We start from the raw sequence: 27,583 nt of genomic DNA, 5'->3' as shown, positions 1-27,583 counted from the left end.
ACCTAAGAATGACTCATCTTTCAGGGAATTAAAATATGACAGAAAGTACCTTTTCCAGGGTACTTTAAAAAAATTTAGAAACGGTAGCTTAGAGTGCTTTTAGGATGATGGTCCTCAATGGATTAGACTATGACACTGTTCAGAATATGAAGGACCAATATATTGCAAGTGAGTAAAGACACACCTTCCCATCATTAGAAGTATTTTCAGAAAGCAAATCCTATTGCTTCTTACCAAAATGTCAATTCCAGGAGCTCCTTGTTTCACGTAATCTATGCGTGACCTGTGTATTCTTTGATCGTTCTTATGACAAGGACCTGAATGTTCAAGACTGATAGTTTTGCAGATTGTCTCCTAAAACACATAGCACAAACCACTATGCAGTAGCTGCCAGCACACCATTCAAAATCAGTTCTGCGTTTTCCCATAAACATCAGCCAAATAGAGCCTTACTTTCAGTACATCGTGAGACTAACTTAGGTCATTAACTGAAGATGCTTTGTACCATCAGAACAATCAGCTTATGGGAAGAGGGGAAAATGTCAACTTGAATCCTGTGTTTGCAAAACTGAAGTTATGCTGATTCTTTTAGAGTTCATTTCTTGATTGTTTTCTTGTTTTTATTGTAGTACCTTAAAGTAGAAGTTTTGGAAGGCTATTCACACAGTTTAGAAGCATTTAAGTACACTTGGCTTCGGTACAAGACATTCTGAAAGCTTTCAAACCGGAAAAGCTAGTGTTTACTTTGTGCCTTAGCAATTGACAGATCAACACCAAGACTGTGCCTTTGCTATGGAGAGAGCCATAGAAAGTTTTCTGTATCATTGTACTTACGGTCTTCCAGCATACTTCAGCTTCATACCCTGCAAGGGAGGCAGCCTAGGAAAGCAGACGAAGATGTTCAGAATACTGTTAAGATACTGTGAGCTTTGCAATGAATCAAAGGGATACAGAATGCATATTTGCATTTCAGCAAGCAACTGCTGCTTTGTATTTGGATTGACATTTGTCATTGCAACAGAATCTGAGATGCCAGGTGACATTCCATCAACCAAAAGCTGTTAATTCCCAGAAATCCTCTTGCTCATTACTTTTCCAAGCTTGAATACCCCCATTCCAGTAGGAGAAAGCCAAGTAATTATTTTCAGCCTCACAGTTTTACAGATTTTTAGAAAACTGGATGTTAGGTGCACATATCAGTAGAAAAGAGTTACAAAGGAATTCACTAAATCTCGAAGATCACATATGGCTGAAGACTGACCAACTTCTACAATGCTAAGCATTCTTATCCATCTTTTACTAGACCAGTAACAAGATCTGGAAAGGTCATAAAATTGCACGTGAGCAAAGTCCTCTGCCTGCTCCATACGGGGCAGGAGAAACCAGCTTGCTTCCTTGCAGGTGTTTATGTTTTGGGCATAAACTATATCAATCTCTTATTTTATATTTAATCTCCTAATAATGCTGCTGAGTTACTATGAAAGCATGAGCCATGTGCAATTTGTTTCCCCTACCGAGGAATACTTGTTTTGTCAGATTTGCAGTGTATGCACCAACTCTCTTTGTGCTCTGCAACTAGAATGGTGCTGCTACTGCCTAGTGAGATATCTTTTTCATGCTGTCTTCTTTCAGGTGTTTAAGCCCATCCCATAGTTTTCTAAGCAAATCATCATCCTAGACCTCACTTTGAACAGAAAGGACAAGTAGTACCTGTAGAATCTAGACACCGTGTAAGTAATATCTCCTTGATGGATGCTGCAGTTTCTTGAAGAAGGTGGTTAGGTAGTTCTGTGTATAGTCCAAGGGAGACGATAAGCAGGAACAGCTCTAAGGCTCTTGATTCTGGCCTTAGATTTCTCATGACACGGCCCTGAATAAGCAGGCCAGTTCAGCCTGGAGATGAGTTGGAGCTGGACCCTTCATGCTGGCCAAGCTCATCCAACAAAGTTAAAGTATTTCAGAGAGGGCTTGAAATCTGTAAGACCAGAAGATACACACTGTGTGGGGAGAGGGTGGGAGTCAAAAATAGAGATAGGAGCTCTTTAGAACCAAGTATTTGCATCTGAAAAGCACTATGGACATGATGACATTCTACTTTAATTTATGCAAGATCTGGATTATTCTAGGGCTCTGCAAAGGCTTGTGCTACTGGTCGTAGAAACTGAACTTATCAGGCTTTTGGAATTAGTTCCCAATACAGTCAGCTATACATGAATTATCCTTCCACAAATATCACATTTTCTTGTTTTTTCAAAACAAATTGGAAACCTTCCTGTTATTCTTAGAAAGTCTCAGAAAGTGTTAGTTCATATTTTTTATCTACTTAACACTTGCTACAGACTCCTGCATTTACCCATTGGTTTGGCTTTAAGGCATTTGTTTCCAACATTCTCTCCAGATTACTCCATGATGCAGCATTTTCATCTTCCTGTTAAGACTGATACAGAAAAAAATAAGTCCTTTTATAGTAATACTTTCCACCTCTCTCTCAAAGCCAAGATTAGGGGTCTTAACATTTGTCTTATACGCAAATATAGTACACATCCTACACAGAATACTAAATTTAAACCAAATAGTAGTCAGTCTAGAACTGCATTTATATTACTATTGTTTGATCATAATATGATGCACACCATGACCTCTTGAAAGGGAATGAGCTTAGTTGTGGCAGGAGATATTTTATAGACTTGTTATGCATTTCAAGTTTAAATCAGTACTGTACTGACATTCAAGAATTTCAGTCCCCATACAGACTGAGATGAACAGCACTTTTATTTATTTCAGTTACAAGAAGAAAGACAAGTAATCCTTACAACCAGAAAGGCAACAAAGGCCTCATGAGCTCAGTGATAACCATTTCATAATCTAATCAATGTTATCATTTCTTGAGATCACAATGAAAGCATACTCCCCTCTTAAACAAATTTTCCTTATTTCTGTAAGGAAATTTCCTGTAAGACCAGCACACTGATGTTAACAGAATCAAGAGGGACCACCAATGTACAAAGCCTACATTCACCCTCCCACTCATCCTCAAAAGGCTTAAGTGTAGACTTTATTGCAAAAAAGATAACATGCAGTCATGATTACAGCTAGGAGAGAGGGAAAAAATAAGGTCTTTTTTTCAAATGAAGTCAAATTACGATGCATTAATGTAGTTAAATGAAGATACTTTCTCACATGGCAGTGTATTTCATGGGTAAAGAAACTCTCCTCATTTTAAGCTAATGCTTATCTGACTTTTCCAGTATAGAGAAAACAGCTTACATAAACAGCTTAACACTCCCCTACCGAGCACCTAGTAATGGAAGTGCTAGAAACACCTTTGAGAAATTACTATACAAAGTGTCAAGTGCAAACCCCCCTTGCCTAGAATTCAGTGAATTTACTCAAGTACAATAGAAAAGACTGAATTCAGAAGTGGTTGACAATGAGATACAGTGCTACAAAGTTGAACATTAGCCACTAAAGGACAAACCCAGGCATGCAGGTATCCTACCACAAGGGAAAGATACGCTTGAGCTTCCTAACCTGCTCATTTCTGCAGTCTACTTCAGTATTATCTCCTCTCTCATTACCAATTTAATTCCTGCACTCTACTGAAGGGAGCCCTTTTAAAAATCTCAGAAATTCTGAATTATTTGGCAAAAAGTATCAGTTGCTATTTTAAAGAACAGAGCTGGAAAAAGAAAAGAAAAAAAAAGTGTACAACTCATCTCTTCAATTGGCCTTCTATACAGTATTTGAACTAGAAAACATGAGGAAATACCAGATCAAGTACTGCTCTTAAACAGCAGCTGAGACAGACCAGAACTTCTTCAGTCCATTGCTAGCAGGTCAGTTTTGGTGCATAAGATATTAATAAACTGAAAAAAAGTATTTTCACCCATGCTATATATCAGTTCTCAGTTTCCCCTCACTTAAGCGGTCAGGGATACATTTATTACACAATACTCACAGTAAGTCTTGGAATTTCAGGCAGATCTATTCATAGAATCATTCATTCCCCAAGAGTATCCTTTTGGCTCATTGAAGACTTTTGAGTATCTTAGCTTACATTCACTCTGTAGGCAGCCACCATGATTCCATTTACTCAAAACACTAGTTTTAGTGGGGCTGTTACCATCTTGAAAATGCATTTTAAAAGTTAACCATAATACAAAAGAGTACTTTTCAGTGTTTCCAGTGAAGGAGCTGAGAAAAAATAATCTGTAAGAAACCATTGCTGCAATTTTATTTTAACAAAAGGGCAGATTTATTCATGTTTACAAACAAGTTTCAAAAACAAAAAGGAGAACATGTATGCTACCCACTAACAACCTTTCAAAATGCCAACAGCCCTCATGCTGCATGAAGGATTCTATAGATTAGAAAAAAAATAAAAGAAAAATCACAGTTCCACTCACAGTTCACCAAGACAGCACTAAACTAACATGTTTAGACAAAAACAAAGGACTAAGATTCTGATGTATTTTGATTTAATCCATTTTGCCCGAGATAACAGAAATATTTCAAGCAAGTTCCATCACATATTGATGTCCTGCATTAAACAATCCTACTAAGTTCTGAACAAAAGTTATTCAGTAAGTTTCTCAAAATTTTTAAAAATTAAACAGTTGTTTCAAAACCATTAAGTAGTAAATGTATTTAAGAAACTAATTAGGACAGAGGCCATAACTTCATTAGAACACCACTGCTCATGTTTTTACAAAGCATTAGTGTTATCTATTTGGCTATTAGTATTAGCAATTTATCTACAATATTTAACAAGGTAAATTGCAGGCAAAATTTAGTACAGTTTCAATAGAAACACCCTTTTCCTGAAAATACAGCAGTATTTGAAGGACTAGTTTTTTTTGTTTGGTTTTTTTTCTTTTTTTTCTCTGCATCATTTATAAGGAAGCTTCCCATCTATGAACAGGAACAAAAAAAAGTATCTACAAACCTTGTAAACAGATCTGTATCATTTATAAACATAAATAATCCAAATTATTAACAGCCAACAGCAGAAATTAAAGTATCAATTCAATGATCCCGGGCCTCCTTGCCCTTCCCAGCCTTCCCCTCAGAAAAGGATCATGATAAACTAAAGCTCTGCTAACACACTGTTCAGGACCATTCGTAAGTACAACTGATGATCCACAGGTCACTTACGCCGAGTTACTGTTTATCTGTCAGAGTTCATTATTACTCCCACCCCCAGAAAAGCACCCTCCAGTCTGGCAGAAAGCTTTTTTGTTTTAAAAAAATAAATCTACATTCGTACAAGTGTGTCTTCTGTTGAAGTCCAAGACAAGAATATCATCTTGTCCATCATAATGTGTGAAGAGACCCAGTTTCAATTTCTTTACAATGCAGCTAGTGTGTTAACATTCAGCTTACAATCAGAGTGATGTTTCCAAACTATGTAGTGGGCTCCCTGGGGATGAAGAGGTAGCAGACTTGTTCATGTCTGTTGTAAGGTGAATTCCACTGTCAACCGCATTGTTATTTTTATTGGGAGAGGGTGGGGGAGTAGAGTTGCGTTTTGTTGGAGCGTCATCTTCAGCATCAGTATCATCGATAAGGGGAATATGAGGCTCGGAGTCTTCTATTCTAAACTCAGGATGCGTCATAAAGTTGTGAATTGAACTTCGTGTCTCAGGTTTCTCCAGCCCCTCGTACAAGGAGCTACGAAATGCATTCACCACTCGGATCTGCAAACAAAGGAAAAGGGTTGTTAAAATGATGCAGGTGTGCTGCCAAGGGCATGGTTCTTATGAGTTTGAATCCACACACAGCTAGACATGAGTGAATCGGATTTGTATGTGATGCAGTGGAACTTGCAATAAACTGTAAAAAATGAAGAGCATTTCAGTAGAGCACTGCCAGTCTATACAGTAGGAATAAAAATTGTACAAGTACTGCAAAAAGCTGAAGGGCCTAAAAATTCAGACATGGCACTAGAATTGTTCAATTATTTAACAAGGGCTAAGCATTTTTTTCAGAAGTGAGGCCAACAATTACTTGCTTATTCACAAATTAAATAAATCCTAATGAGTTTTTTACTGAGTGCTTGGGGGAGATGGGGGGGCGGAGGGGTGGGGAGTGGCAGAGAGGCTGAAAATAAGTTAGAGGATAAAAGGGTTACTAATTCGCATGCTAGGAATTAGGATGTCAACTGACCATGAAAAAGCCAAGCAAGTGTAAGCCAATGTCACAATGACTGGACATTTACGACGAGTCATGCAAAAAAAAAGGATCCCACTGTAACAGCTGTAAATATTCGAGTATATACCCATTTACCACACTAGAGAAAGTTCCTTGCTGAATAGCACTTCGGAAATTTAAGACCAGAGGTGGAAACCTGAATACTGTGTTGTACAACGAAGTAGCCACAACAAAGGGACTTCAAGTGGCACAAAGTATGAGAGAAGCAGGTGATCAGCCTTTGCTCGTCTTCAATTTACATTGAATTAATGGACAAATTTCCCAAGCTGAGCATCATTTCAAGTGTTTTCACTGTTTAACTAACATTTTTCATTTCAGAAAGCAAAGTTTATAGAATAAATAAATAGACATTTCAAGAGTGAAATTAAAATAAAGTACAGCTTCATTTTGCAAACTGTGCATGTCCAAGTTGAGTTGAATTTAAGCTTTCCGAGTTGTAATCTGAATGATTACCTGTCCACATTTCCCTTCTGCTTCCACACCCCACAGATTTCCCTGAGCAACTATGGGAATTCAGGATTCATTCTTGAACTGATAAATAAGGTTAAGCAGAAGTCAGTAAGCCCAACACTTTTGTCACAGTAGTTTTCCCCTTCTGTTAGCTCCCTATTGAATTCTCTACTCTTAACCTATATCTCCAGCATAGCATAGCTTCAATCCCAGAACTCCTCTATAGTATAACAAGCAGCAGAGAAACTCTGTAGTTAAAAAAAAAAAACAGAAACAAAATCCCACAACAAAACCCCTACTATTATAACCAGTAACTCCAATTTAAAGGTATTTTTTAGTACATCCAAGATGACTTATTTCAAGTTAGGAAATACGTCATGACTAGTGCTTCCGTGGAGTTCCTTGATAGTAAAAGTAAAGTGACTTTCAGGTGAAGGAACCCTGCTGGAAAGTCAAGCAGATCAAGAGCATGGACTTCCAAAACAGCTAAGATATACCAAACAACCTCACTATATACACAAAGAAGGGCTCCCCAAAAGTAAGGCATTATCAAATTTGTTGCTACAGAATCACTGCCCATGATAGTCTTAGGTCTTGACCATGTTCTTTGACCGCTAGAAATAAGTGTTCTTCCAGCCTTAACCACTGAGAGTACCTGCATAAAGAATTTTAATCAAAAGCTATCATGTCCCTCCCCTGCAACAGAGAGAATTTGACTGCCAATAGAGGACAGGGAATAGCATGAATGTGCTTCAAAAGTAAAAGCAGCTTGTACTTTATTGTGCATCAAATGAAAAAACTGAGCATGCCGTTAAGGAGTTAGCGCGTTACATGAGCTTTAAACAAGTCCATCAAGCTGCATAAAACGTCTTGGCATTTGGCACAAAAACCAGCAGTGACAATGCCAGACTGAAAGTTTGCAATGCCTTTATTTGGCATATTGCATCCCATCGTGCCACTGATTTATGTGGCAAAACAAAATATGACTGCCTCATGAGACTGGTTTTTCATTGCTTACAGATGGTAAGTTTGATGGTAAGCAATAATGGAAAGCACTTTTTGGCTTAACAGGACAGCCACAATTATCATAGGAATATAAGCATTCCCATATCAAAAGTTTGATTCCCATGCAGAATGCATACTAAACAAATGTTCTAGATGCTCCTATGAACCTAGGACCCCTAAAGAGTCCAGCCATGAGGGCAGAAATAAAGGGAAAATCTATTGTTTTGAAGGCTTTATTTACAACTCCAAGATAATAAGACAAGTGAGGTAACTATAAATAAATACCATAAATGAGGAGTAAACAAGACAATTTGTTATCTGTAATTTATACTGTCATCAGGCCTTCCTCATATTAGTACCAGAATAGCAAGGAATGCAGTAAGCACTCCAAATCCTCCTAGCCAGATGGCTGCTTAAGAGTTGCAGCCTCACTGCATAGGAACAGCTGAACTATTTTCCAACAGCTCTGAAAGAGCGACACAATTAAATTACACATCTGCTTCCCATTAGTATATGTTAGCTATCAAAAGTTAATTCTCCTGGAGGGTGTAGCAAAAGGCTGTACTGCTTAGTGAGGATCAACAAACTAGTTCACAGCTATTACACCTCCGTATCTGCCTTGGTCATTTGATGCAATGAAATGCTGCGGTGCCCGTTAGATTCTGCTCAAATGGCAGCATGGAATGAAGTTGCTCTCCAGAGAATTCTGAATGTCTAATTAATGGTCTTGAGTATAGTTACGGATACAGGTAACTAATCAGCATTTTAACTAGGAGATGCAATCCTGTGCATCCTTACTGTTAAATCTACTTTTCATTTTGTGTTCTTGATGCATGCAAATTCATGAGCTGAGCTTCTCATCAATACTACCGCAAGGTAGGGAAATACCTATCTCACAAATGGAGAACAAGTACAGGAGGGAAATACTTGTGGAAGCTCACATAGGAATTCTGGCCAAAATAAAACAAAGAAATCAGAAGAGAAGATTTCATTTGAGACAGCTCCTGAAATTAAGAGTCTTCATCCATCTGGTAATCTGAAAGTTTAAAAAGCAAATAGGGGAAAAAAGCCCTCTCAGAGTTATTTTAAAAACCAATTATGTAACCAGTCTATAGGAAGTTAGAGAAAGAAGCTAAACAAGTACTATGAAACTAAGATGCAAAACTCTTTAACAATAGATATTAACTATCAGTATTCTACTACAACTGTTATACATCTTCAGGCTCCAGAGTTTAAGCCTACATACACCAGCACTTAAATCTCTAGCCTCTAGAAAGAGGAAGGCTGAAACTGAAATGCCACTTGGAGCACAATATAAAGAGGGCAGAATTAAGGCGAGACAAACTTTACTTTCACTGATGACTTGCGAACAGCTTGCCAGAAGAACCTAGAGAGGAAAAAACCCTTCAGATTTTAAATGTTTCACCATTCAATGCTTAAACCATTTTATTCTATTATCTAATTGTTTCTTCTGACTTGTACGCATTTTAGAAGTCTTGTTTCACCACCTGAATCCTGATGTCGAGAAAATTGTGTTATTCAGTATAAAAGGTCCATCAAAAGCAGAGATTCAGAAGTTCCTTACAGGCTACAAAGAAAATGAATGTAATGCTCCGTGTTCTAACTACATTCATATTTTTAACACATCATTTGCTTTCCCATCAGCTTGTTTACCTTAAGTATCATTTGTGCTGCAGTGCAAAGACATCTCTTTGTGTTGACCTGCATCCATGATTACATGGAATAAGTAAATTAACTGTATAAGTCATCCTAAGAGGCATATACTCGAAAATTTACAACAGTTTTCCCAGGTTATCCTAAAATTCCCCTCTGTACGTGAATGAAGGCACAGGATGTGCAGGCTCACAGCTTTCGCATTAAAGTCTTTTGTTGAAACTGTTCCACCTGTTCTCAGCCCTCTAAGAAAAAAAAGTCTTGAGGACTCCACTTTGTGGAAGAGCTCTCTATAAAAGCCTGAACGATGATTTTTAAGTACTAAGGAGAAAATGAGAAACGTTAGGTACGTGAATCAGGAAATGTTAATTTCATGCACTTTAGGAACACACACTCACACCCCACAGTAGTAGAAGCAGTAGTAGAGGAAAACACTACATGTGTAGGGGTAGAAATATTTGTTACATCATGGTGCTGGCTGGCGATGGAAGGTTGCCGCCTTAGAGCCCCCTGAATGGTACTTCCACTCTGGAAAGCATTCACTACATCCATCTGCAAGGAATCAGAGATTGTGACAGCTTGCTCAGCAAGAGAGAGAGAGAACAAGAGAAAGGACCATCCCATCTATAACACACAAAAAGTAAAGAAAAAAGGCACTTTTAAAATAGAGCAGATATACAGGCAAGAGTTGCATTTAGAGTTGAAGAAAACAGGGCCCTCAAGAATTACACATCCATTCATTCCCCCTTTTCACAGTCTCAGTCACATCAGTTAGAACTGCCACCTTAGTAAAAGGACTGGAGAGAGATTTCCCTTTTAAAACCCACTGTGTCCTACCTTTTTCAAGACCATACCTGAGTTTGTATCCTGTTTAGGCCCCTAAACCACAAGATCTGACCACGACGTAATTCTCTCTCAGCATGATCGATCTCTTCTACATCTTCTGCTAGTTCTTCTTCAGGAATCTCTTCCTTTTGTGTTCCATGACCAGCTTCTTTAAGGAATTTCAGGCGGCTGGTTGGAATTGTTGAAATCAACTAACAGTGAATGAAAAAAACTAATCAGGAGAGTTTTGGGTTTGTTTTTTTTAAACGTAATACCAAACTTGAGGCTTAACATAACATCCTGCATACAGTTACCAAGTTAAAAAAAACAAATTATGTAAATGGGATGAGTGCATCAACGCAAAGCAATCACTCCAGCTGAATACCTGCAAAGCTGTGAATATCCTTACCAACCCAACTGAAGTGTGAGATTAAACTTGGACTACAAACCTAGAAAATAAAACATCCTTGCTAGGGACAAAGTATTCCATTTTAACATTGCTTGACTATGCCAGCCAGGAAGGAGCAGTTCTGAAGTTACAAGAATCACTAATTCTGTAGATTGTGCTTATATCTAGGGCTTTCAGAGCTCCATCAGTCGATGAGCATGATGTATTACCTCAAGTGAAAAATACATCATTTAACTAAAGTAGCCACAGTTAATCAGAAATATAGAACAGACATGCATTCATTCTGACCTGAAGGATTATCAATCCTTTTGCAAAGTGAGTGATGTTCTTTCAAAAATCCTTATACCGGAGTGTTACTTTACTACTTGGTGTACACTAGCTCATCTATCTCAAACTAAACAAAAGCTACATATGGCTGTTCCAGCTTTCCTTTTCATCCCCACCTTCAGGGCTATTCTGGTGAACTATGTAGTTAAGGGGAGTCATCTTTTGATACGTCTCATCTAGCAGATCCAGACCAGTTCCAAGACTGCTTTCCTTGATCATCACAAACCTAGAAGACCATTTCAGCAGCTGCAGAGGAAAAAGACTGCTCCAAAAGCAAGATAAATAGCCTCTTATGCTGAAATTGCTAACACGAATGCTCCCACATCACATTTCAGTTCCTATTATTCTCAAAGTAAACGTTCTTTGACTTTAATGAGATGCTAGAGCAGTGTGAACTGCAGCAGGGAAGCTTTGCCCTTGTAAGACACTGAGTCAAAGATATTCTCAAGCCATCTCGATTCTCTTCTAGGCTGCTTTTAAACCTCAGAGTGATCCTACTTGATTTTGAAAAATAATTAATTTTCCAGAGAATCTCATTAAAAATCTTATACCCACTTTTAAAATAGCCTTCTACATATGTACTTACAATTAAAATTCACTTTGCCAACTTTATACTGAAACCTGAAGTGTCCTTTACAAAACAGAAGAAATTATAATGGAAAACTCTTCATGTGGTATGAAAAGTTTAGACAATTATGTCAACTAATAGTAGAAAACTATATAGCAATAGTTTCTTGCAAATAAGCTTGCTCCTTACAGTCCCTGTTGTGTGTGGAATAGTAATGAAACCCAGGCAGCGGGAAATATAAATCAAAATGAAATAGCTTAATAGGTGGAAGAACTTCCCAAGTACTTCATAACATGTAAGTAAATATTAAAGAGAAGGTTGTTCTGAGATTTGCTGTATTTCTTGCTACTCCAGAAAGGTTTTAAATCAAGAATACACTAGTAAGTTGTAAACTCAGATTTTTTTTCAAGAAAATCGTTCCGCATTAAACTAAATAAACTTCAACATTAACAGTCATTAACAATATTAATATGTTCATTGCATCTGTATTTTTATGAAACTTCTCTTGCATTTATCTGACTAAAGATATAATTTCAGGTTACAAGGTATCTACAGCTGCTTCTAGTTAAGTTACTAAACACAAATCAGCCATACCATCTAGTTATGAAATGTAACTAATTGACAAAGTCTGAGTAAGCAATAACCAACTAACAACTTTCTAATTATTGAACTAGTCAATTATAATAAGTGGTATATTCATAGTCCACTTGAAAGATCTGAATGCTAAAGACTGTGTATTTGTATTTTCCATGTAAAGTATTCTAATGCAAATAGAATTTGCTCATTTACCTGGCCCCAGAGTAGTGTTCCCATGCCCAGGAAAATGGACCACAGCCACTGTTCAACTGAGAGTTCTGAGCAACTGAAAGGCTTCCCACCAAACTGCACAATAATTATCTGTAAGAAGAAACATCATTAGCAAGCATGTATCAGTGACCGGGTACTAGAAATTTCCTTAAGGCTTCAAGATCACTACAGACAACTCTGCACTAGAACACAGGATTTCTCATCTTAATAGGCATACACACTTCTATTGTCTCAGCAGTTCGAACAAGGGCCCAAACCTAAGCCATCTTCTTATGCTTCTCAATATTTCAAGGACTACCCATTTATTCTTCAAATGTCACACAAAAACCTGTTGACTACTTTATTTTTGCTTGCAGTTCTTCCCCTTCATTTCACAATTACAGCATGTATTTGATGCTGTAAATTTGCAGTGGTTATTTATCAAGTTGATTAATGAACTTGTATTATTAGAAGTCACAAATCCATGAGACATGAAACATTTCAGAAATCGTAACACAGAATATTACTTTGTATCCTGTCAGTGTTAAATATCAATTTTAAAGCATCATGGTGTGATATCTACGTAGTAAGTCTTAGGGGAAGGAGCAGAGATCTCAAAAGCTAGATTAAACGAGCTCCTACTGACTTACCTATTGCAGCAAGCTGTACAGGCCCTAATGAGTAAGGTATCTCTCTGCATAGGAATGATATGCATGAAAGTCTGCCCTGGAGAATCAACAATTCAAGTAGGAGGGCAGGCATGAAAAGGAGACAGCATTGACCATTAAGTAGGACACCTGGCAGCTGAAAAGCCCAAGAGTACCTTATTTTATTAACACAGAATAAAAGACTGAGACAACAACTCAGCAGTTATTTATCAGGGAAAGCATTCAGTCCACCAAGCTTATAAAGGGAACACAGTTGCAGTCGGAAGTTATTTCTACATATCTGGCTTTGTTGCACAACAGTTAGTCTGCTGCATATGCAACCCTAAAAATAAGATTAGCTTCTGAAGAAGTGTCAAGTAAAGAAACCTAAACCTGGGAGAATAAGTGAACTAACTTTAAAAGAAGCAGAGGTGCACACATCTTCATTGCTTGAACCATTATGAATTTGGTCAACCTAATGGAATCTCAAGTCTAAAGAGGATATTAAGGTGTAGGTTATATCTCAAATCTGAAATAATTCAAGTAAAAATGAAAAAAAGAGTTCTGAAGAGAAGCAGTATACTGATTTGTTGGGGTTTTTTTCTGATGAAGTAAAAGCTAAAGTTATTTAAAAGATGAAACTACTTCTTGAACTATTTTCTTTAGATTCAATTTTGACTTGGTGTTTCAACACCCATGTTAACCCAGTCAATTCCAATAATTTCATATAATTTCCTTTCCTCTGTTAGCATATACTGAGTTAGCCAATTACCTGTTTCAAATCTGCCTACATGCACCAACGGATGTCCCTAGATATCAGTGTTTTTCACCTAAAACAGCAGTATATATACAGATAACTTCAAAATAGTAACAATATAGATAACTGATATCTGCATTAGAAAGAGAAAAATTGATACTGTAGTTTCTAAAGTTTCTTAAAGAGGTTAGGACATGAATAAGATAAGAGAGCTTGTAACTTTTCTCTAATTGTTATAAAAGGCTCTGAATCAGACCCATGGGCAGATAACACGAGGAACAGTTCGGGTGAGGCAGGGGAGGGGCCATGCATACCACTTCTTCCAATTTTGTCAAAAGACTAGAACATTAGTATGTGTTTGGTTGGAAAAAGACCGTTAACATCGTCAAGTCCAACCCATGACCTCACGCTGACAAGCCAATCACTAAACCATGTCCCGCAGCACCTCATCTACATGTCTACATCACCTCCCCGGGCAGGCTGTTCCAGTGTCAAACTGAAGGATCATAAAATTGAAAAAATAAAACATGAGCACTTCTACATTCCAATTTTAGCAATGTTAAGGAGGTCTTACCTGAAAACCTTGTCAAGCATCACTTCAAAATGGTAATACTGTCTGACACTGAAGGTTTTTCACATTGCAGAAGTGAAGTGCCTGGCACTAGTTGATTAGCAGTTTCAAGATAAGCAAGTACATCAGTATACTAAGGGCGTTCCCCCCACCCTCTAAGAATTTACTTACCTGTACAACAAATGTCCCGAGAACAATAGAACAGAAGATTGCGTTGTTAAAGATTCCTTCAAAAACGTTTCTTTCACCATGAATTTTTCGGGCATTTATTTCATTAAAAAGCTGCATCATCACAAATGTATTAAACACGATAGTATAATGTTCTGAAGGAGGAGCATGCAGAGGTGCATTTCTTCCACTATCAATATCGAAAATTTTCTCACCTGTGTATAAAAGGCATTTATCAGCTTAATCAGTGTCACACTACAAGAAAAATCTAGTTTTAAAATCCCTTCCCTGTTAAACTTAGAATAATTTTGTAAAGCCTCAGTATTCTTACCAGCAAACAGAAGAGTGAAGACCACTACGAGTTGGTAAAATGCGTGACCCAAGATGTTCTTCATCATTGTACGAGAAATCAAAGGTTTGTTTCTACCATAAGGCTTTCTCAACAAGAGAGCTTCAGTGGGTGGTTCTGTTGCCAGGGCAAGAGAAGCTAATGTGTCCATTATGAGATTTACCCACAGCATCTGCACAGCTTTAAGTGGAGAATCCTATAAAGATAGATACATAAGCCCTCCAATACAAGTGAACAAATTGCAACTGTTAAAAAGTTTTAAATCAAGAATGACTAAATCATGATATTTTCAATCTTTATTAGCTGAAACAATCCACCACCAATACGTACTTGTGTTATGCATGCTCCTGTAAAAGCAACAATTACTGCTACTACATTGACAGTAAGCTGGAACTGAAGAAATTTGGAGATGCTGTCATACACATTTCGTCCCCACATAACCGCTTTAACAATACTTGTGAAGTTGTCATCTGTAAGGATAATATCAGAAGCTTCTTTAGCTACGTCTGTTCCAGCAATACCCTGGTAAGAAAAGGAAAAATGTTATGAAATATATGAGGATTTATTGGCTTATGTAGTAGAATCTACTACTATTTCCCTTGGTCAGCATTCACATTGACACACCACGTCTGAAAGACTATTTTAATGTAAGGATCTAACTGATAATATATCAGTTCTTGCTAGTTCTACTCAAGCATGTGAAAAATTAAACAACAAAAGAGGTAATATTGTCTTTAGTTTAAAGAATTTAATTAAAATCCTCAATATAGGATAACCGATGATAAAGACACTGTGTAAGTTCTCCCAGAGAAACGTCACTGAACCTTGCTCAAATTCAAGGCCACCAGATGGTGCACTACTACAGTCAAGTACGTGTCCCAGCGAGAGCGCCAAACCGATTCCAGCAGTAGGGCAATGCATGTGCTCCTAACACACCAAAATAATATGTACCCCCAAAAACCTTTTGCAGAAGAGCACTGGCATTAAACAGGAGAACATGCAATGTCATTGCACGTGACACTAATGAATGCCATCTTTAATCACCTGTAGTCTCTTTCAGCATCAAACCAGTTATTGTGAGTTGTGTAATACTTACTTTGAGGGTATTTATTTTGCTTTTGGCATTACAAAAACTCTAACTCAATAGTGAATCTAAATAACCCTATTTTTGATACATTGTTTTGCCAAGGAAATAGTCACCTGCACAGCTATGTGTATATCTTAAAAGGTACTTTTAAATATCATACAGTAGACTGTAAATTTAAAGTCCTACTTATATAAGCAATTAGAGAAATTAGTTTCTTACATAGATGAACATAAACAGTAAATGTAGGAAACAAATTCTGGAAGATGAAAATAAATCTGCCCCAACAGTACCAACTACAGTAGCTATACAATAGTAGAAAACAGATGCTCATTACAATAAGACTGTTACAATCTAGAGAAAATTTCATACATAGCTGTCAAATTTGTGCATTACATTTTTGAAAAATACTTCTGAGAACAAAAGCTCTTCCTCTTACTTTTTTCTTCAGGATTAGCATTTGAGTCAGTGCATCTGTATGCAGTGGAGGAGTGTGGCCCCTTTTTTTTCCTTTCAAATGCTTAACAAGTTCTCAAAGACTAATAAAGTGACCTACTAGCAATAAACTGTACCTTTTCAGCTTAAAACTGAGGAAGAATCTTGAGGCAAGAGGAAGCTTGAGAAACCCATCTTACAGTATCTTGAAAGTCAGAAGGAAGCTGAAGCCTACGTACTTAGGGCATGAGTCTACGTAGTAGTAGCAGCACTTAAGGCCACACTTGGTTTAGCTACCATTTGAAAGAATTTAAATTGACAAAGTCAAGTAATCTAGGTAACTATCCATAAAACTGGAGATCCTAGATTGTCATAAAATGCTGTTACTTCAGTTGTACTAGAGCTATCTTGTTATAGCCTCCAAATCCATTTCTAACATCAACTGTCAGTCCCTCTCATTACAGTCTCTCTGTTCCCATGCATTATTTCATGGAAAACACAAACAAACTCACTCCATAATGCATATGGGCTTTACTCAAAGTCAACATAGCATGCTATTTACCACCTAAAGTAATTTTGGCCTTATATTGAACTGATCTCATTTCAGAAATCTTCAGTACCACTAATTCTGCTCCTATACTTTGCAACAAGACTTTGTGTAAAAAGACTTTGATTTGGAAGTGACTTTCGCATTTTGTATTTGCATTTTGTAACTTTAATTCAATGGCAAATGCCACAAGGACATTTTCCATCAAGTAAAAACTTGGATAAGTTGGAAGATTGAGGAAGAAGAAAAAAGTAATGAAAAGTATTGAGTGTGAGAGATGTTTATCCCATGAACAAGGAAAGTTGTTTAATCTCTAAGTGACTTGATAAGTTAGTTTGTTAAAAGACGTCTTCAAAATACTGAAGATAAAAAAACCCCATACCATAGCAAATCCAACATCCGCTTTCTTCAAAGCTGGACCATCATTGGTACCATCACCAGTTACTGCTACAACTTGCCGCTGTTCAAAGACGGTGCTGTCAATTATACCTAACATAAAATGACATCTCAGTGTTATAGTTCAAAATTGACAACACAAATTAAATATTAAAGAGAAATTCAGGAGTTTTTATCTTTTTCCTCCTCAGAGTTGTTAAAAAAAGAGGAAAAAAACCAACCACATATTTCCCAAGTAAAGAAAAAAACCCAAAAGAGTTGGGAAATGAAGACATCCATATGGGCATTTCACACTACTCTGATTTTTTTTTTTCAGAAGTAAAAAAATAAATTTCTAGCTTTAGTTAGAAGTTCAGATAGTTCTCACTTACCTTTTACTAGAGTATGTTTGTCAGTGGGAGAAGATCTTGCAAGAACACGAAGCTTTGGCCAAATTTTATCTATTCGTTCTTGCTCTATCTGCAAAAAGAACACTGGTTCTATTTTACAGTTATGAGACTTGGAATATCTGCTGAGCTACTTTGCAAAGTTGATGTGCTTACCTCTCCCTTTTCATTGCGTATTCTCCTGTTAAAGTCTTTGCCTTCTAAACACAGGAAATCTTCACCAGGATTCAGAATACCGCATTTTAACGCAATAGCACGAGCAGTGTTAATGTTATCACCAGTGACCATACGCACAGTTATGCCTGCACGTTGACACTTCTTTATTGCATCAGGTACCTATAAGCAAAAAAACACCAAAACAAACCACAAAACACCAACCCCACAGGCTCAGAGACTGCGCATTAACTGAATAAATCTAGATATGTAAATGAAAGAAGTCTTTTTGGCACAATCCAGGATAAATCTTATTTTAAAATCAAAACTGTTGTTATGGAACATTTAAAAAAATTTTAAAAAAGTAGCTTACCATAATTCTTTGCCAGAAAAACACTCAGATGGCAACTCTGGCAAAGGGGCTTTGTTGTAATGTCACGTCCATGTCTGTCATCCCCTTTTATTTTTTTTCTAATATTTCAGTATTCAAAAATATTACAAAAAACTTCACTATGTATCAAGCTGTACCATTCAAAGGTACTGAATACTGGCTTTTCATTTCTGATTATGTGAAATAAACTACAGCTCACATTCTACTCCTTCACCTGTGACTTTTAGTGTGAAGTGATTACAGTACCGATCAGATTGGATTTCCACTTACAGGTGGCATAAAAGCTCCCACTACTGAAAAATAGTACCCTCCTTAGCCCTCATCCACAAGCGGGACTCCTTACTTCAGTTCTCAGATGAAAAAACCATCCTTTCCATTTTCCATGAGAAGTGGGCAACAAGTACAGTGGCAAATATTGCACTAAACAACACTCCTAACATTCCAAGAGGCAAAAAAATGACAAGTTGTTCGCTCTGCTGAGACCCTGCACAATAAGCGCCTTAAGTCATTAGTTTGTACAGAGCTTCAGTAACACAGCATGAGTGACATTAAGAAGTTTTAATCTGCTTTTATAGCACCATTAACTTTCCCCCCCAAGAAATTAGATTTTCATTTATCAACTATGCTTAAGGCATACAGTAGCAATTCAGTTTCTTGTATACTCTGCATGATGAACAACAACATGAATCAGGATTTGTTGCGATGGAATCACTGCAGTTCAGTCAGTAACCCTACCTCGGGTCTCACAGGATCTTCAATCCCAACAACAGCAATGCACGTCAGACCAGTAACAATATCATTTTCATTGTCCCATTCTGGCTCAGGTTCCCCCGCTGGGAAGTCTCTGAATGCCAGGCAGATGGTTCTGAGCCCTTCAGAAGCCATTGGCTCAATTACAGTTTTCACAATATCATCACGGTCCCTAGGTCTAAATACTTTTGGTTCTCCATTAGCACTCAGTATTTTGAAGCACCTGAAAAGGAAGATTTAAAAAGTTACCAGATTTTATCTGGAAGTTCTGCCTATTCAATGGCTTATTAGTCAGCTTCAGTAATTTTTTCCACTAGTCTCACACACAAACCCAAAACAGAGCCAGTAGGAACATCTCTAAGATAATCTTGCCATAAGCACTTAAACTCCTCCCAACTGCAAAACACACTAGCTGTAGAAAGTTAACTGAGACGGTCATCCTACGGTGAAAATAATGCCCAATTAACTTCAGACACAAACATTAGTTACTTTCCAGAAATATCCATTTCTCCACTGTATGTAAACACACCGGTATCTGCTCTGGTTGAGTCAGTCAATCCAGTTTCAAGTTCAAGAAAATAATCTGTGTTAACAGTTATGTAAGTCTCAGAAGTATAGAATGTTTCCAGGACATGCATGGGGTGCATGAACAGCTCTACACATTACACTTTGAGCACTAAAAGCAAACTCAGTTACTGCTATCCTAAAGCATAGTAAGGTTTGCCTCCCGCATCCCATTAAGTGCAGAAAACTCAGTGAGGGTCTGGCATAGAGTTCTTAACATGAAGTATTAAATTAAGAACAAATACTTGATTCTGATTTAAATATTTTCATAAGAGACTAGACCCAACATTATGTACTCTATCATTTTTACACACACTCTTTTAGTTGTTTCTTCATGCCAAAGATGCCATTGCTTTCATAGACAGCATACCAGTATTGATTTCAAGAGTTTTCTACTACCAAATATTTTGAACAATAAGTTTAGTCTTATTCATCTGTGTTGGTAAAGTTTTGTCTTAAAGCAATACCATACGGTTTTCGAGGTTTTTACAAATTAGTACTAATGTGGCACTGAAAAAACATTACAAGAATTTATAGCTTGCTTAAAAATACCAAGTTCAGACCTGGCAGATCTGCTGGCTACTGTTAACATTTAAGTATTTGGTCCAAAAGTTTAGGGAATTCCCAAGTGTAATACATATAAAAGTTGCCACCTCAGCCCGGAAAATAAAAGTTATGCAGATACTTCAAGTTCACGTGTCAGTGCTAAGGATATCTTGTGTTACCTGCAACCATAGGGCTTGTGACAAATTTAAAGCATACCAAGACGACTAACTGGAAGCCAATCAGCTTTATATAAAGATTTCATTGAAAACCACTTCAGATATTTGACTTGACGGTAAGGAAAGATGAATAAAACTATCTTGCTTGAAAAAATCTGCTGCATTTCTTCTACACTTACTAGTGACTCATTTTTGTCTCAGAAATATTTATGTTTAACTAGCACTCAAGAACAGTTATACATGTTATACTGAAGATTAAGCAGTACAAATTGACAAAGCAGGTTACAAGTCCTGAGATTAATTTCTGGCACTGCAGAGGTAGCATATAAACAAAGTGGCTTATGATGCCAAAACTTTTTCCTAGTTGGTGCATACTCTAAAATAGTTTTGGATTTACAACTTAAAATCAGACTAGATTTTGTTATTCCTTGCTAAATGTCCTATTATTTATTTTCTTATCTTAGTTATGAAGTCAAGTGGATCACATGAGTCTGGGCCAAAAGAGCAGCTTCTACAGTTCAATTGCTCAGTAAGATAATAAGGTACAAAGTATTTCTGAAGGTAGAAGTAATGCAAATATAGACATACTTATTCACTTCTCAGACTTGGCTTAAAATCTAGATATGAAAAATTGCACAACTAAGTTCCATATCAAAAGGAACAACAGTCCTTTAAAGATTGACCTTTTGTTGCCAGCATTAAGCTGAGGAGAAGGAAGACTTCATCTTTTTTCTTTAGTGTATTAGTAGATAGAGTTGTGAGGCTAATAGCAAACAAAAAATGCAAACTGAACTGGTGAATCTATAAGCTATTTAAGACTAGAAATACTCTAATCTTAGAACCAGAATTGCACTGGCTACAACTGCTGTTCTTAGAGAACGTGATGCATACATGTTTGACCTGTCTCCTCATCTAGTTATGAATGACCACAGCCTTTTTTATATCTAAAGGTTTGTCCCAGCTGTGACTAATCTCTCACTAACAGTCTAATCTCATTCTAATAAATCCTATATAGATAGGTAGATGGATAAGGAAGCAATTTGCTTTGTCACATTAAAAGCCCTCAAATTTCTCCATTGTCCAAGTTCAAGCTCCTGTTAAAATGATTTAACTTGGGCACCAACTTGCACAGTCTATCGAAGCTGAAAGAAATCACTATACACAGGCACAAGTCCTTCCTGGAACTTAGGCATATCAGTTGTCGAAGGCTTTCTGGAAGATGGGAGAGATCAATTTGTGGATGCTTTGCTGTATCTGAGCAGAGTTCACAAGAAAAAATGAAAGCTTGAGGGGAAGCAGGTGTGAGGGTGTGTGTCTGTCTGTGTATTTAAGTAACTGACATGCTAATTGTCCAGAAAATTACCAGAAATATTTCACAGACTGTTGTTTAGCACTTCTGTCTCATCACAACATTTAGCCAAATTTAAGCACAGAATTATAACATGTAGTTCTTACTTTTTAAGAACTATCTCGGAGGCACCTTTACTGAATATCCGGAAACTACCATCAGAGTTCTTTAACACAGTACTCATAGATTTTCTAACAGAGTTGAAGGTGTACACTTTGTACAAATCTTCTTCTGGTATCTCATTTCTTACATCCTGATAATCACGTTTTAAATCCAAAAGCAATCCCAGCAAGGCACATTCAGTTTTATTTCCAACATGACGTGGTAGGCCACCTTCTTTTTCAGGAGGCTGCAAGAAGAACAAGAACCTTCGCTGATTAGGAGGTTAACTTTATGAACCACTGAAGTACAGCATTTAGACGGCAAGGAAGCTAAGGCCAAACTTAGCTCTGGGGATGTGGGAGTTTCACTTTTGTAATGATTATATTTTCCTATGAGACATGAGCTAAAGTCATACTGATGCCTTTTGTAAGTTACTGCTTCTGGAACTGAAAGATTCTAAACAGGTATTTCTCGGACTTTAAAAAAAAAAAAATCAACTCATTAGTTTTGTATCAAAACCCAACATGACCTTTCTAAAGAGACATTTTCCATTGCTTGAAACATCTATCTGATCAATTGAGTGCAGTCCCTGAATTATAATTTTGCATTATAAAAGTACAAGTAAGTTTCCTTAAGCTGATTTAAGCAAGCTAAATAGTGTAATTTCTGCTAAATTAAAGTATTCTCTCCTGTAATAACTCTTCTTCAATGACTTAAACTATGATCACATCACCTGTTAGCTGAACAAACTAAGTCTTTAAGCTTCTTAAGTCTCGCTACAAGTTCCGTTTTCCAGGCCATGGCCTATTTAACTGGAAAGAGTTCAGACACCAGTTTCCAATCCCTTAATAGCAGAACAAGTTTCTTATTTCAGAAATGTGGAATATGCATGTACTAGTGGTATAAGTAAAGGACTACTTCTCTCAAGATATTTCTGAGCTTATACAGCTATAACACTGCAATGTAGTTTCTAGCAATAAAGACAGAAGCACTTACTCTGCTTGATAAACCTCAAGCAGCTAGAGCCGAACTATGTTAATAATAAGTCAGTGATCCATTTTCATTGTTCAGAGATGCAAGACCTTGGATTTGGCTATACTGAATATTCAAACTTTCAAAATATTCACTTAAGTGTGCAGATTAAGATGACTAATTCTGGGGTTCTCAGCAAGAGAGATGTGGGTATTGAGAAGCAAGTCCAGACACAAGTGATAAATATACTAAAGGGACTAGAACACCTGACATATAAGGGGAGGCTAAGAGAACTGGGACTGCTCAGCTCAGGGAAGAGAAGCTTGGGGCAGAAACTTGTATGTATTATGTCAAGAGGATGGAGTGGCACTTTTTTTCTGTAGTTTTCCATGATAGAACAATGGGTAGGAGACAAAAGCTGGAACACAAAAAGTTCCACTTAAACTTACGGAAAAACTACTTTAAAATAAGGGTGATGAAGCCCTGGCACAGGCTGCCCAGGGAGGATGTGAAGTCTCCTTCTCTGGAGGTTTTCAGAACCCACCTGGACATGTTCCTGTGCAACCTGATCAAGGTGAATCTGCCTTAGCAGATGAGTTGGACTGGATGATCTCTAGGTCTCTTCCAAGCCTGACTGTTCTATGATTCTGTGATCTTGATGTGCTGCCTCAACTACTGATATTGCGGAAATTCTTGAAGAGACACCGTCTTTATTGGCTGGTATCTTTAGTAACTTTTGGACTGAAGTTTTACTGCTATTTCTGTACAAAGAATTCCTAGTGGAGGCTTCTACTAAATCTTGAAGTGCCAATTTATTTAATTTCTGAAATAAAAATCCATCAAAATCCTCATCTATACTTTCATTTTCTCATGACATTCTAGCAAATGTTGTGCTACTCTTACATGTTTACTTTGAAATAGCACTCAAATTGAGCCAATATACTCTTCAAGTAAAGCAGTTGCACGTATAAAAAGCAATTTAGACATAACTGTGAACTTAAAGGAAGTTATCTTCCTGAGATTACATCTTTAAATTAAAAACCTAAATTATCAGTTCTAACTGAAATAACCCAATTTCGAAGTTTAGTCTCAAATGAATGGTTGAGAAATTTACAGCAGGTACAAAGTATCTCACCCTACATTCTGTCACACACACTTAACTGCCTACCACGTGGCCACCAGACAATTTGCATCTTTTAAGGAAGTTGTTCAGTTATCTTGATTAGAGTGAAGAAATCCACTTACCAATATTTTGGAAGTATAAGCACAATTAACTGAAATTCCTGTCACAAGGTAAGCCATAGTTTTCTCTGGAATAGCTTCTGGTTCTGGAATTTTTTTATAATGTTTTTCATTGATGTAGGCTTGGACCACTGTCATTCTGTTCATGGTCAATGTTCCCGTTTTATCTGAGCAAATAGCTGTTGCATTGCCCATTGTTTCACATGCGTCCAGATGTCTCACCAAGTTATTATCTTTCATCATTTTCTAAGGAAACAAAAGCAGTTAACAGATATCCAGGACCGTTAGTTCACATTTCAGAAATTCTCATTTTGGGTGTCTAGTTTTACACAGCAGTTTCAGAAGGCACGCAATCTTTAAGTTTCCTGGCATCTTACAGAGAAAGAATTTGTAGCTGCCACATTCTGTAAGGATTCTCTTCAGTCTATTACATCATAAACTTTATTTTGAACAAGGTTCATATTCTTCTGTATCTGAACATCACAGTGACTACCGATACTATTGAGGCTGTCACAAGCATAGTTTCTGATATTTAGAAACAGAGGAGATTCTGACTGAGCTTTACCAGATACAGTATTTTTTAAAAGTCTGTTTATAGGAAAGATCAAGTAAGCCATGTTACAGACTTATCCAAACATTACATGCTAAATATTTCACAGATGATAAGAGTCAGACTTAAGAATACAAACTGGTAGCCTAATGTTTCAGCTAAGATAGTGAGGAACTCACAAGTTTCATAGGTCAAATATCACTTTAAATTCTTTAGAGCAAGCTGAAGCAATAAGCAGAGAACAAAAAGCATGTGTTAAAAAAACCTGAGGTGTAATAAAAGGAAGCTTTGTGTTCTATAAAATTCAGTTCTCGGGGAGAATCCATCTGGAAACTCTGTAGTAGTTGCTTAACACACCAGTTAAGCAGAAGTTCAGGTTTACAGAAGAGTTTATTATTTACAAACTCTAACACAGTCATTCATTATAAGCAGATGCTACAATGTTACGAGCTAAACCCCATTCAACTTCAGTTGGTGACAACTGTTCATGTTAGCATGTATTCATAGGAAAAGAAAAATATTGTAGTGGATTTCTTATGCAGATCAGGGAAACCAGAAAACTTCTCCCCAGTCTGTTATGTATATATGATGTAGCATACCTCAACTGAGATTTTACAGCTGAAAAGTACATTCAACTTACTTCAAAATCTGTTCCCCATCTACCCACTTACCTTAACAGAGTAAGCCAGAGATATAGTCACTGCAAGTGGAAGACCTTCTGGTACTGCCACCACCAAGACTGTAACTCCAATAATGAAGAACTTCACAAAATACTGAATATAAATTGGTGTACATTCAGCAAGCCAAGGTCTCTTCTGAACCCAGAAGGTATCAATTACAAAATATAACACAAGGATAATGACTGTGATTGCAGACATCAACAAACCTTGTTAAAAAGAGAATAAAGAGTTTTCAGAAGTTGTCTCAACTATTTAGTAACACAGACTTTGGATAAGTCAAGTGCAAATAGTTTTATCTTCATTGAAATTAAATTATAACTATGATTTTTAAACACACAAGTCAGGAAACATTCAGATAGTTTTCAAAGGTGTTTTAACTTCCAATGCAAGTATTTTGTCTTGGATTTGACCTAGAAATTTCCTTAATCATTTTTTTCTTCACATTTAATTGAAAACTGTAGATTAAATTATGATCAAAAAAGACAAATAAGTAAAGTCAATTGACTAAGCAGAGTAAGAACTGAAATAATTTAGCAGGTCTTCAGTGATTGTATTGCTGACTTATTCAGTACAAAAAGCTGCTTACAGTTTGTACTCTCTCTGCTGAAGGTGTGATTAAATATGGCAGCTAAGCACAGGGTTTAGTGAACCAGGACTAACTGGTAAGACAAATTAGAACTGCTGTTAGGAAGCTGAGCTGCACACTTAAGACACCACATGAAAACAGTGAAGGAAAATGGACCTGGCTGGAACAACTCTTTCTATAAAGATGCTTCAGTGTGTGCACTGTCCCAAAGCAGCAGGACAGAAAAATGCATTGTGTAAAGGAGATAAGTGTTAATTAAGGGTGCATGGGGAATTAAAATGGGTCAAAAGGTAGATAAAGGAAAACAAGAGCTCTTACTTACAAAAGATGTGAAAAAATTGTTTGATAAGAATAGCACTTAACACTAAATATACCATGGAAGTTTCATTCTACATTTGTTAGTTTAAGTCTCTTTGAAAAATTAAATACAGAACAATGGAGTTCTAAACCTAAAAGTTGAATTGATTTGTCCTCACATTGTAATTGTCTCATGATAGAAGCTGAAGTCAAACCTTTGAGCCGTGTGTTGGACCACAAGACTTCCAAAAGTTTCTTCTAGCTTAAATCTTTCAACAACTCTACATGGACCAAACTAAATCCTGAATATTAAACTTCTTCATACTAGAAAATATATCCTAAAATTTACACTCAGCATCATTGTTGGTTTAGACTGCTTTCAAGAAGCAACAGTTTAATGAATGTTTTGACAAGACAGCCTGAATATTAACTAACCAAAGAGTAAATAGAAGCTAAAAAAAAAAAACCAGAAAGTCAATAAAAATATTACATTACAGCAAGACGTGTTAAGTAGAAATTCCTACACCTGTTGAAGTGTACCAGAGAACCTGGTCGATTCCACCACGTTTTCCAGACTTCACGCAGTTTATATTTCTCTAGGTACATCACTAAACGCCATAGCTTATCCAAAACCATCTTTCTCAACAGTTCTCCAATGTTACAAAACTGGAATTTTCTCTCCCAGAAGCTTATACGCTAAAGCATGAATCTATTTAAATCAAGGAAAAATAAAAGTCACCCACGTGACAGTCTGAAAAGCCATCAGCACCCTCAGGTGCAATGGCATACTTGCACGCATTGGAATTTTGCACTTAAAGTAATCAAACCAGTGAAGGGAGGCTACTTAAGCTATCTCTGCACAAACTATGCATGTTCCAACGTTATTCAAACACGTCTTAGCAACATGAGAAGGGTATTGATACATCATACCTGCTTTGCCAATCTGAACTGCGAGCTTTGTAAGTTTGCCTTGAAGAACTGACTTCTCCTTCTTTGGCAAATTTGCTCTCTTCTTGTCTTTCTCATCTCCATCCCCACCATCCTCACTCTTCAGTGGTTGCATTTCCATGGCTGCACCATCCTGAGCTTTAGCTAGAAGTTAAGATAAAATAAAGTTTAGCCACAGGGGAGTCCCCAGAATCAATGGTACTTAAAAAGCTTAATAACACCAGGCTCCACTAAACACCGGTACTGTGTACTACTTTGTATCCAGAGATGCCACACTACACATGAATGTTTAAACAGGTGTATTGGGTGTAGGTGCTCAGTTGCTGGCAGCAAGGGAGCTGCAGCCTGTGGTTAAGACCGTAGTGGGACAGGCTGGGCTCTGAAGCCCATGGAGGACCCCATGACACAGCCGGTAGAAGGAAGAAGCTGCATCCTGTGAAGTGCCCATGACAGAGCAGGCTCATGGCAGGAGCTGTGGCCTATGAAAATCCCACGCTTGTGCATTCTCTTCATGAAAGACTGAACTGTGGGAATGACCCACACTGGAGAAACTTATAAACAACACATGAAACAGGACCCCATGATTGAACAGAGGAAGAGTGTGAGGATGAAGGAGCAGCAGAGAAAAATGCTATGAATTGACCAAAAAACCCTATTCCCTATCTCCCTGTGCTCCTCAGAGGG

The 27,583-nt window shown here is 37.2% G+C and overlaps 1 protein-coding gene across 6 annotated transcripts in view; it reads right to left on the bottom strand.

The window, feature by feature from the left end:
- Positions 1–4,231: 4,231 nt before the first annotated feature.
- ATP2B1 (ATPase plasma membrane Ca2+ transporting 1) overlaps positions 4,232–27,583 on the bottom strand; it is a 60,617-nt gene continuing 37,265 nt past the window's right edge. For 5 of the 6 annotated variants that reach the window (XM_062015857.1, XM_062015863.1, XM_062015839.1 and 2 more), the window contains 14 exons: positions 26,882–27,043; positions 25,060–25,274; positions 23,842–24,084; positions 21,630–21,871; positions 18,874–19,111; positions 17,751–17,930; positions 17,580–17,667; positions 17,195–17,301; positions 15,077–15,268; positions 14,729–14,942; positions 14,401–14,612; positions 12,258–12,365; positions 10,194–10,376; positions 4,232–5,696 (listed from right to left, as the gene is read on the bottom strand). In XM_062015857.1, coding sequence (XP_061871841.1) covers positions 5,385–5,696; positions 10,194–10,376; positions 12,258–12,365; positions 14,401–14,612; positions 14,729–14,942; positions 15,077–15,268; positions 17,195–17,301; positions 17,580–17,667; positions 17,751–17,930; positions 18,874–19,111; positions 21,630–21,871; positions 23,842–24,084; positions 25,060–25,274; positions 26,882–27,043 — 2,696 coding nt within the window. In that variant the 3' untranslated portion in view covers positions 4,232–5,384. Of the gene's footprint in view, positions 5,697–9,804; positions 9,964–10,193; positions 10,377–12,257; positions 12,366–14,400; positions 14,613–14,728; positions 14,943–15,076; positions 15,269–17,194; positions 17,302–17,579; positions 17,668–17,750; positions 17,931–18,873; positions 19,112–21,629; positions 21,872–23,841; positions 24,085–25,059; positions 25,275–26,881; positions 27,044–27,583 lie in introns of all 6 variants that reach the window. The other variant, XM_062015879.1, reaches the window with a different exon arrangement.

This window comes from Colius striatus, chromosome 1 (genome assembly GCF_028858725.1).
Source record: "Colius striatus isolate bColStr4 chromosome 1, bColStr4.1.hap1, whole genome shotgun sequence".
Classification (NCBI taxonomy): domain Eukaryota; kingdom Metazoa; phylum Chordata; class Aves; order Coliiformes; family Coliidae; genus Colius; species Colius striatus.
Note: the sequence above shows the minus strand (reverse complement) of the source record. Positions and strands in the feature narration are given on the sequence as shown.